The 12,634-nt window shown below is 29.5% G+C and overlaps 1 protein-coding gene across 1 annotated transcript; it reads right to left on the minus strand.

The window, feature by feature from the left end:
- Window positions 1–7,558: 7,558 nt before the first annotated feature.
- LOC107453557 (zinc finger protein 271) lies at window positions 7,559–10,055 on the minus strand. The gene has a single exon (XM_016070426.3). It carries the CDS (start codon window positions 9,136–9,138, stop codon window positions 8,041–8,043), a length of 1,098 nt encoding a protein of 365 aa, XP_015925912.2. The 5' UTR covers window positions 9,139–10,055; the 3' UTR covers window positions 7,559–8,040.
- Between the last annotated feature and the right edge of the window lie 2,579 nt (window positions 10,056–12,634).

The following is a 12,634-nucleotide window of genomic DNA, read 5'->3' on the forward strand; positions in this document are numbered from 1 at the left end:
CTAACTAAGCAGGTAGCAGGCATCGCTAAGCAGGTAGAAAGGCCCGTTCGGCCGGATTAGGAGGGGCGACATTCTTTTAGTGTCTCATCCATTCTGTTGACTGTATATAGAAACTTATTGTAGGCATTTCATTTATCGACCATTATATATATGAAATTAAACGTCTTCTCCTACCATAAGTCAAAATTTTAAAAGTGTTTTTCTCAAAACGCTGTTTTTTGACTTGGCCTAACATTTTTCTCATGATCTATTCAACGAAATAAGCTGCTCTTCATTTTAAATTGCGTAAAAATATATTCTTTAGAAGGTAACATAGGATTTTTTAGATATGTTTATATTTCGATTTATATTAGTATTTTAATGAATATTTTTTTAATGAAAAACTTAACTTTTTTTTTAAGTTGCCGCCATTTTGGTCATTTTGCGAATATCAAAAAACCTCTGTGCTACTTTTTAGATCTGATTTAGATTTTAAAGTAGACTTAAATTGTAGCTAAATAGCATAAAACAGTTGTTTTTACTTGAGTAGCCACCAATTTTAAATATTTGTCATTGAACAATGAACGACAGCTTCCGTTGGTTGTACTATTATACAAATTTTAAGCACGCCATATACATATACAGTACCGAAATGTAAAGGCCATTATAAAAATGATCCTAAAGTTTTAGTAATTCCCCATGATACGATCTTTGATTTATACGCGTTATAATGTTTCCATTTTCGTAAAAAATCAAAGATGGGGATCTTTTATTTGACGATAATGGAAATATTATATAAAAGGGACATTTATCAAGTAGCAGTTATTAGCCAAGGAAGTGTTATTTATCTTTCAAAATATTCGTTTTTGCTGACTTCATAATAAGCTTCTTAATTAGATAATAAAGGAAGTCGAATTTAAGAATTACAATGTTTCGGGGGACTGTTTATTGTTTTTTAGCGGATATTATAATATAAAATTAGTAAAGCATTCATACTTTTGTTAAACTTTTGGTCGTGAAATAAAACAGATTTAAAAATCGTTTTGTTTAATTATATATGAATTCGGACCAAAAATAAAACTATCCTGGAAAATAAATTTCAGATATCAATAAAGAACTGAAACTTTTATTTAAAAAAGTAGGTAGTAAAAGAAACAGTTTAGTTCTATTTCTAAACGAAAGAAAATTTAATAACAATGTAGACTGGCACTTGAAGCTTATTTATTCTTGATGATTGTACACTATAATTTGATTTAAATTTCGTAAATATTTTACCTGAATGCTGAAAAATTCCTGTACATTGAATGATAGTAATACAAAAGAGTAATTTATGTCATTTAAATTCCTTTTAGGTAGTAATTTTAAATTAGTTTTTATGAAACTGGTTGTTCATGCTTTATATAGCATAATTCTTTCTTACGCAGATAAATTTCTTTAGTGCATCTTCTGATGAATAAAGATATAAGTATTGAAAAATAATTTACTACTTAGGTAAAATTTTCAAATAATTCCAAACACACTGAAAAAAATTCATTTATCTATCTGTATTGTTTATAAAGTTTCGAACGCTTTTTGGAAAAAAAAAGCGGTGGTTTTTCCAGCAAAAACAAAAGTTTTTTCACGTGCATGCTTTTTTATGTTTACATGTTATTTGAATCCCTAGGGATTTTTTGTTGTTGTTGTTGAAAATGAAACTTTTTCGCAATCAACTTAAAATATAATTGTGCCTTGAATAAGCGTTTTGAAAATTATCATTCGATATACTTTTTTTTACTTTTCAATTTTAGATAAAGAGAACCACGGAAATTATTAAAACTGATATATAAGTATATGAATGCACTGATTTACTGCAGGAACCACAATGCAGAAAAAATATTGTTTTGTTGCAGAAAAATTTTGCGAAAAATATTGCAGATATTTACAGCATTAAAAACAAAAAAATTTTTGTAAATTTTAAAAAAAATCTTAGCCATATTATTAAATTTCGAAAATTAATTGATTTTTATTAAAATATGCTCGTAGAGCAACTGAAAACATGTTTATTTTAATTTGATTTTTAAAAAAAATAATTGTTCTGATAATACTTTGATCCCATAAATTAAATATACTTACATGCATAATGAGTTTTTCCCCCCCCCGTCCAAAACGAGGATAGTGTATACTTTGTATTATGTAGGTAGACTGAAGCAAAAATGTGTAGTAAGTGCAAATAAAGCAAAGAATTGAACTTACTATCGTTTCAGTTTTCGAAACAGGAACACTGAGTAAAGTTACGGTTAGACACTGAGGGTTTTAATTTTAAAAAAAATAAAAAAACTTGAAATCTCAATTGTTGTCTATATCTGTACTTAATACATGTTTTTAATTTTTTTTTGGCTACAAAGTTCAAATTTTTTTTTAACCTGTTATTAAGTACCAGAAATTATTTAATCTTATATTTTATCGGGAAGTTTACATATCATTTTGTTGTGAATTCGATAAATGTTAATTGATTACGATTCGATAAAACATAAGCAACTTTATTTTTAGTTATAACGATGAGAAGATGTTCTCTCGTTGATGGTTACATTTTTCTTTCTGATTCTTTGTGCGCTTGCGCAGTTATTAAAAGTTACAAATGGCGCTGCTCCACATTTATTTCTGTAAAAAAAAAAAAATCTAAATACGGGCAGAATGTTACCTTAAATCATCTTTTTAGGTCTGAATAAATGCTGGCAGTAACCAAAAATTTCGCACTTATTTACCACAATTTTAATAATTTGTTAGAAATAAATTAAGACATCAGTTAAATTATCATTCAAGTTTTCTTTGGAAGTTGTTTTTGTTACAGTTCAGTCTTACATTTGAAAAATGAGTGAAAAAGGGATTAGTTCATTTAGAAAGACACACGATTGCTACAACAACTAAATAAAATGGTAGCAAATATTCCAAAGTTTAATTTTTCAGGAATAAGTTTTTTACGTTTTGCTTTCTAAACCAAATTGCACATACTTATCCATTTCGAGAATCGTAAAAGATCGACAAACTATCATTGATTCAAGTAAAGGGGAATCAATGATGGCCGTACTTTAGGTGGCTGTACACTATCGATTTCTGAATTATCATTTCGCATGATTCTATTGTTAATAATAGAATCATGCGAAATGATAATTGATAATCAATTGATAATGAAATGATAATCAATTGATTAAGAATAAAAAATAGTTTCAAGAAAGCAAATTATAATTTTTTTTCTTCATTTGTATGAACTTTTGAGCAATATATGCTGAAAAAAACCTTTTCTGAAAACTATTACAGTAAAAAAAGATATTTATAGATTTAAATATTTTTGTTAAACACTAATAAAGATCTTGGACTAAAATAATTAAGATATGCTTGCTTAAAATAATTCATCAGCTAAAATTGCATGTCAACACTTCAGAAACGTTAAGAATATAAAAACCTATAAAAATAACTGGTTGTAAATTGGTAAATTTCTGTTATTTTCTTAATGAGCCTCTATGGGAACACCAAAAAGCACGGTAATTTTTACCGAAGTGCTTTTGGTAAAATTAAGAGTAAAATTTCGTCTTATAATATGTCTAAAATTTGGTAAATGTGATAATTTTAAAATGATACCTTAGTGCATGGCATAAAAACCCTTTATTCGGTTGAATATATCTTTCTGTTTTGTAATTTTTCGAAATGTGTGGTAATAAGAACTATAATTTTGAAAACCAGAATATCTGGTAAACCGTTTACCATATGAGCGGAAGCCTTTGCCATATGAATGATTTAAATACCGTATATTTGATTTTTATTACCAGAAATGTGTTTAATATGCAGAAAGTTAATTCTACCAGAATTTTTTCTTCGTTCAGTACCTTATATATCATCCTCATACATTTTCGTAACATAATAGGTTATCAGATTATAGATTATAATTAACCAAATGCCCTTAATAGAAGCAAGTACTAAAAAGGGAAAATTGTAAAAAGATTCCAAAGTCTTGCTGTTTTTAGAAACATCATCTGATTTGAAATCAATAAAAAATACGCAATTTTCGGATCAATTTTATTTAAAAAATAATAATAAGCAGTGAAATGGTTAACATTCTTTTTACAGAAATTATTATTAATACAAATTTTTCCCACATTTTATCATAAGAAGATAAGAATGATACTGCTTCAAGGAACCTTCTCAATAATTTCGTTATTTCCAGAATTGAATTCTGCTTGAACGAAACATTTTATTGTTTGAAAGCTAAAACCAGTAACAATTTAAATATTATAATGTATCTGAACTTATTCCATTAATTTTCTGATAGCGGAATCAATGATAAGGATACAACGCTAGGTTAAGAACCTCTGAGGCCCTCTGAACCTCTTTAAATGTAATAAAGAAGATCAATACAAATAAAAAAAAATATTTTTCTTAAATAAAATTAAAAGTAAGTTCACGAAAATAAATACATTTATATAACAACGAAATTTAAAACTTTTTGCAATGAATCGGGTGGAAATCAAAATTTTTCGATTAACTCTTTGAAAGTTTTTCAAGGCTAATCTTCGATCTTTAATTCTTCGATTTCAGAGCAAAATTAAAATATTTTTGACGTTTCTGGTATTTCATTTTTAAAAAAATTTCCTGACCCACAAGATATTTTGTTTTTTATTTTAATTCTATAAAATATAACCTAATTTTTTATTCAAACTTTTCGGGTGTTATGCAATGTTTTTGAATAAGCTTTTTAAATTTTTGCTAAAAATATTTTCACTGTGGGTGTCAAGTTACTATTCACGCAAAAAAATAAAAATAATAATAATAAATAAAAATTATCGAACTTTAACCAATTTTTATGGAGAATACAAAAACATACAAAGGCTCAATTCAGTTAATGAAATTAATAATCAATAAAAATAACAAACAACTTTTTTTTTTATCTCTTAGAATGTTGAGAAACCTGTGCCAGTTTTCCATGAATTTATAAAAGATTTCTTATTAAATACGACATTTGTTATTATAATTAACGAAATTATTTCGCTTTTTGTTTCCACTCCTTTTAAAAATGTAGTGTTTAAAATTTTATTTTACATTATTTTATTTATAACAATCCATCAAAAATATTCTATACATTTGCTTAATGTAAAACAATTTAAAGTTCTGTATTAATAATAAATTTAACGCTTAATTTGTAATTAAACCGTTATATGTTACTTCACTTTAATTTCATTTTCGTGAAAATCAACAACAGAAAGTGAGTTTTGTATATAAGTGATAGTGTGATTATTTTATAACGCACAATATGCTTTCATATTGAATTGTATTAAACATGAATTTTACTGTAAATTTACAGATAGTCTAAGAAGCAGCTTACCTTTCTCAACTATAATGTAATCTAATTTATTTAAAAACAATGTAAACCTTTCCTCAAATCATAACAAAAAATATTTTGCATTTAAAAGAAATAAAAAATTTTAATTATAAAATGTGTGCTAGAAAGGATTAAAATATGCTGCATGCTATTTTGATTAAAAATTGCAATAAAAAAAAACAAATATTACCTTTAACTTGGCACTCTAATGCTGAGAGAATAAATAACAATTTATGATTTTGTCAAGTATAACTGGTGGGTAAGTGCTGTTATATATAACAGGTGATTAGTGCCAGATTACGTGATCGCAGGGCCCTAGGCCATTCAAATTTTTGGGGCCCTTAGATAAAAATTTTTTCCTCGCATATTTTTTTATTTATTCTAAGATTTTTTTTAATTTTTTACTTCCGATGAGCTGCACAAGTGCGCACACATGAGCAGACCTAGTGCATTATCCAGAAGTGGTATCCACTCCTTCAGGACCACCACAATGGGTGAGATACCGTTGGCCTTGTTAATTTGGACGTCTAGTTTCTGCCACACTAGATGGCAGCACCGAGACTCTTATTTGGATGCTTAAGTTCACTAGAAATTTTAATTTTGCCGGAAATGCCATGAGCCAATAGGGCACTCCAGGGATCTTCTACATGCCGCATAATCATACGACATGGTCACTGAGGATTTTCTGAGTCCCGAAAATCCGGTGCCTGGGACGGGGATCGAACCCGCAGACTTGGGCTCAGAAGGCCGACGACAAACCAACTGTCCCACCCAGCCACATTTATTCAAACATAAAAGTATTTATATATCTTTTCATTTAAGAAAGCATATTTAAAATAATAATAGATTAAATTTTACTTTATTTTGTTACATTAGAACTAAAAAATAATTATAAAATTTTGAAAGAATTTGAAATTTATTAACACTTTACAAAATCAACGCTACTATAAAATTGGTATTAAAAATCTTTTCTATAAAATTGGTATCTGTATCTTTTTTTCTGCTCTTGCGATGAATAAACTCATCTATAATTTTATAAAAATTAATTTCACGGAGAACGTCTGATTCGATAAACAACAAACTTAGCATGTCTAATCGTTTTTGAAACATGACGCTTCTTTGCTCCCTCTTGTCTTGTTTCATTTCTGAAAATGAGCACTCTACAGAACAATTTGTTATCATAAAAGTTACAAAAATGCAAAGAGCGGTTTCAACATTTGGAAAAACAGATCCAAGATTGTCTTGAAACAAAGTTTTGTGAAGTTCAGAATGCATGAACTGAGTTTTTGATGGGAATTTTTATTTCATGTAACTCTGAAACTGTTTTAGTTCAGAATAAAAATCTTCCAAATCGTCAAACTAAAAGTAAACTAAATTAGAAATTGCTTCTCAGTATTTATTTTCCGCTAGTCCAAAATCCGACAAAAAAGAAAATTTCTGAGAAACCTCCAAATAAACTTTGTCTCATTTGTTAATTTCTGTTTTGAGCATGTCAATAATTACGATGAATCCGTTTATACGAAAATTATCTCTAGCAGTTAATACCACCTCTTGAGCATCTCTGTTGATAGGACTTCTTCATCTTCGTCAAATTCACGAGGCGACACTTGAAAAATCTGCAGAGCCAATTTACTTTCAGGCAAAAGTGATCATTGTGCACAGCCAAATCATTGTGCAGAACCAAATCAGAGTGCAGAGCCAAATCACTTTCAGGCAAAAGTGATTTGGCTCTGCTCTCAAATTCGTCAAATTTTTCTCCCATCTCAAACATCAACGTTTCCAGCAAATCAAGGCGCATGCATTATGCGGCACTTCAGTTGAGACACTAAATAACTTCTTTTTAATTTAAAATGTCTCAATAATGTCAACAACATTTAATTCTTTGCTTCTTGTTTGAACAAGTCTGAGCTTGCTATGGTATTGCCTTCAATTGTTCCGCGTGCAAATCAAAATGAATTTAATTCAAATTGAATTTCAAAAAATCCATTTCAAGGGAGCCCTTTATCACTGAGGGCCTCAAGCCACTGGTTAGTCTGGCCTCCAGCTCTGCTGGTGATAAAGTAATGCTATTCAGCATACAAAGTTACAAATTCCATGCGTTTGTAACGCTGTATTTTAATTAAAATTCTTAACATTTCTATACTGAGGTTTATTTTATAACCACTACTTATAAAAAATCAAAAGAAAGGAAAAATTACGAAAACTGAAAGATTACACTAAAAACTATTTGAAAATAAAATCCTTTATTCCAGTAGGCAGTGTTTAGTCAGATGACACTTCAATGAAAAACCTTTATCTTTAATGCAAATAGGGTAATCCACAGTATTTGAAATTCATTTAAATATGGTGTATCACTTTTCTGAAAAAGATTGTGTTTAGTAAGAGGACATTTTTGAGATAAACTCCTATGCTACAACAAAAAGGTTTCCTCACCAAAGTGAATACAAACAGAAAGAGCAAGGTCAGCTTTTTGAGAAGTTTTTCATAGGATATGAATACAACTGTGATTACCTGGATAGTCTTTAAGTAAAAAAAATTTTTTACAAATACAAGAATATAGCTTCTAAACAGAGTGTGAGAAAAAATGTCTTTAGTCAGATGATTTTTTTTGTGAAAAACTCTTATTACATATACCACAAATATAATATTTCTCGTCAGTATGAACACGAATGTGCTTCGATACATTATCTCCGTCTGAAAAACTCTTATTACATAACACAAGAATAAGGTTTCTCACCAGTATGAACACGACTGTGTTTAGTCAGTGTACTTCTTACTGAAAAACTCTTATTACATATACTACAAGAATAAGGTTTCTCACCAGTATGAACACGGCTGTGTTTAGTCAGTGTACTTCTTACTGAAAAACTCTTATTACATATACTACAAGAATAAGGTTTTTCACCAGTATGAATACGGCGGTGTCTTATCAGATGAGATTTTTGTGAAAATCTGTTATTACATATACTACAAGAAAAAAGTTTCTCACCAGTATGAACACGACTGTGTTTAGTCAGTGTACTTTTTACTGAAAAACTCTTATTACATATACTACAAGAATACGGTTTTTCTCCAGTATGAAGAAGACTGTGTTTAGCCAGTTTACCTCTTTCAGAAAAACTCTTATTACATACACTACAAGAATAAGGTTTTTCACCAGTATGAACACGGCAGTGACTTATCAGATGGTATTTTCGAGAAAAACTTTTATTACATACACTACAAGAATAATGTTTCTCATCGGTATGAACAAGACTGTGTTTAGTCAGCTCAGCTCTTACTCTAAAATTCTTGTTACATATACAACAAGAAAAAAGTTTCTCCCTAGTATGAACTCGACTGTGTTCAGTTAGTCTATCTTTTCGTGGGAAACTTTTATTACATATACTACAAGAATAAGGTTTCTCCCCAGTATGAAGAAGACTGTGTTTAGTCAGTGAACTTCTTTCTGAAAAACTTTTATTACATATGCTACAAGAATAAGGTTTTTCTCCAGTATGAACACGGCGATGACTTATCAGATTGCCTTTTTGTGAAAAACTGATACTACATATACTACAAGAAAAAGGTTTCTCACCAGTATGAACACGACTGTGTTCAGTAAGTTTACTTCTTTGTGAGAATCTCTTATTACATACACTACAAAAAAATGGTTTCTCACCAGTATGAACACGGCTGTGTTTAGTAAGTGTTCCTCTTTCTGAAAAACTCATATTACATATACTACAAGAATAAGATTTTCTTACAGGATGAATAACACTATGTTCAATAAGTTTACTTTTCTGAGGGAAGCTTTTTTCCCCCATACTGCATGAACAAGGTTTCTCAACTAAGAGCAGAAAAATGTGAACAATTTTATGACAAAGTCTGATTACATGTATACTGCAAGAAATAAACTCCCAACTTCTAGCTAATATAAAGAGTATTAACTATCTGTCACTCTTGTTTGCTTCAAAAAATTATATCACATACGCTATCAACTACTCATTAACTACTCTTGGAATCTTATAAGCACATAAACTACAAACATTAAATTTCTTTGTATGAAATTATTTTCGTGTTAAAACATCATTATATCTATGACACACATTATTTGCTGCTAGTGTCCGAACATAAATTGTTACTATCACATAAAATGATATTGTGTTTAATAATATTTCTTTCTGTCAGGAAGCATTTAACACACACTGCATGAATAGTTTATTAATAATATGAATCATTCAGGAAACATATTCTGTTTACTGTCAGCACGAAGAAAAAATAGTTTTTATCATTTCTAGCCACATTTATTTTCCGTATAAAGAAGATAATAAATGAATAAGATCTGCATGGAAATAATCTTTTTAAAGCATTTTCTATATTTTTTTCCCATTACTATGAGGGCAATTTACTTTATATTGGTAGGGTTTTTTGATAGGCAGGTTTATATAATTGAGTGCATATAAGAGTTTTATTACATCTCATACCCCTGTACAAATATATCTTCGAAATTTAAATAGGAAATTAAGTAATGAAAAAAGACAAAACAATTCAGTAAAGCCTTCCTTTACACAAATGGGGTTAATAAAAGTCTTCCTCAGTATAATTGAGATAGTCTGTTTTAATTTAGTTTATCTCAATAAAGAATTTTTAAACAAACATAATTGCGGTAGCCAGCCGGTAAAAGTTGTTTACGTTATTGGTCGCTTATTTCTACTCACCTGATCTCCAGGATCTCGGAGCAGTTTATGACCATAGATGTCGCTGCTACTAAATATTCACCTTATCTGTAGGCGAAGCTTAAGGCCAGGACCCCAAACCTCGCAGACTTCGAACACGGACGGTGACGTCACTATTCCCCGAAGTCTATTCTATACCACCGTCCGATAGTAAAACAAAATCCAAACCTCGCTACTCCNTCAGCGCGACGTTGACGTCCCGCTGACGCCCAGATAAGGCGCTTGTCCTAAGAAACCAGACCTTTATTTTCTCTTGTAGACGTAATGGTCCGCATAAGCTTCCGGAGCAACCGGAACTTATTTCTTTTTTAATGTTTTTACTTAAGCTGATTCAATCATCGCTGATTAATATGAAAAATTCATTATTAGGAAAAATACATAAAAGTTAAATAAAGGTTCGTTGAATACATAAAATTTAAAAAAGAAATAAAGGCTCTTTGAATAAATAAAAGTTAAAAAAGAAATAAAGGTTCTTTGAAGTGTGTTTGAAGTGAATTACAGAATAAAGCTCTACACTATTTTTTTTTAACACGGGCTATATTTGTTTCTACTCAGTGATGAAATAAGGCCAAGGGCCCATGTTATCCCTCTCCTGAAATTTTGAGTTTAAAAAAAAATTTATAACCTCAACAAAAAAACTTCTCTGCATATATTTCTTAAAATTTTTACGAAAATACTTTTCTATCCAATATATACAGTATTCCTATTCTTTAAATTTCAAGATTTCATCAAGCGTAGTTTAAAATAAAATTTGTACTTTCCCATAATGTAATGTAAAATTTAAGGTAATATCTAAATAGAGAAACATGACTTTTAACACCAAATAATTCAAATTCGTGTGTGCTATATTTGACATATAAAAAATAGAGTTACTTTAAACCAGAGGTGGCATTTTGTGTGGCACACCAACTCAATTTTAATTGAAAAATAATAATTTTTTACAAAAATTTTTAATATAAAAGAATTAGCTGAAATTAAAACAATACAGAAATCACATTAACATTTGTATCCTTGTAAATTTTCTCCTTATTATTTGCAATTGAAAAATTGTCTCATTTAAAAAAAAAATTAATTAAATGTAATTTTCTGTATATTATTTTCCTGCTCATTCAAATGTATAAAAATGATGAGCAAAAAATTGTGATTGATTAAATGTTAGCCATTGTTTAAATTTCACTAGAAACAATTCAATTTTTCAAGATTTTAAAGATAACATCTGTCATATTTTCTAACTTGTAGCTTAATTTGATCTAGAAAAAAGTTACTGTACGTGTAATAATTCAATGAACAACATTAACACGGTAGCACTTATTGACTTGACATAAAATTTATATTAATAATTGCCATGCTCAAGATTTTTTATACTAAAAGTGGTGCACGAGTTGCTCAGTGTTGACCACCCTTGCTTTAAACAATTATACTTCCTAAAGAAAAATAATCAGTAGATTAAGATGGCTTGGCCATATCTGGAGAGGTCCAGAAAACAACGCAGTTCGAATCGCCACTTCTAAAAATCCTTCTGGATCTCGGGCCAGAGGAAGACCTCCAACTAGATGGTTGGATGACACTACTAAAAATCTCAAAGTAAAAAAGATTAACTATCGGAAAAAAGTCGCCATGGATAGGAGGCTACGCGTGGTTGAGGCAGCCAAGGCCTGTAAGGGGCTGTCGTGCTGAAGAAAAAGAGGAAAGAAAAATAAAATAAATGAATTTTCATTTTAAGAAAATTTGATGAAGTAACATATCTCTTGTTTTCTTGTTTGCGTGAATTGAAGGTATTGCTTTTATTTAAGAATGAAAAAAAAATATTTCCATCATAAAATTAAATTTTTTGAAGAAAATTAAATTTCTGTTACAAATTGACAATAAAGCCACATTTTGTACTTCTTTTAATGTCATATCTAAAAGTTACAAGTTTTAAACTGTGCATGTTTTTAGAATGCCATGAATAAGTAGTATATCTGCGAGGTAAATATATCTTAATTTAATATTTAGCTGGTAGAGATCAGTATCTTTTAAAAACTTAATTGCATTTCATATTTTAAACTTTAAAATTACTCTCCAGAAAAAGATAAGACAACTGAATATTATTATATGAAAATTTTTTATTGCTCGTAATAATAGGAAAAGTTTATTTCGTTTTAATGAAACAAATTTTTATTTCCAAACAGCAAACGTTATCAAGATAAGAGAAAACGCCAACAATGTTTGGAAATCTAATGCAAATTTGCTTGAAATCCTCATCACAAAAAAAAGCTAAAATAAAATAGAATTGCACCAATAAAAAGCTCACGAGAAGGGACAGCACAAATAAAAAACAGCATAAAAAAAGACATTCCGCAAAAACAGGTTCAACTGTATAATAAGTAAGTTATTTAATAAGTAGTAATACTTTATTTACGTCGCTAGAGAAGCGCAAGAGCTATTGGTGATGGTCTGGGAAACATCCCTGAGGAGGATCCGAAGACATGTCATTGCAATTTTCTCTACGAAGGCGACGATGGCTCCCCCGTTTTGGTAGTTGCTTGAAGTCAAGCACTTTAAGCTGAAGTCAAGCACTTTAATGAGAGCCGATACCGCTCTC

The sequence above is a fragment of the Parasteatoda tepidariorum genome, chromosome 10 (assembly GCF_043381705.1).
Source record: "Parasteatoda tepidariorum isolate YZ-2023 chromosome 10, CAS_Ptep_4.0, whole genome shotgun sequence".
Taxonomy (NCBI): Eukaryota; Metazoa; Arthropoda; class Arachnida; order Araneae; family Theridiidae; genus Parasteatoda; species Parasteatoda tepidariorum.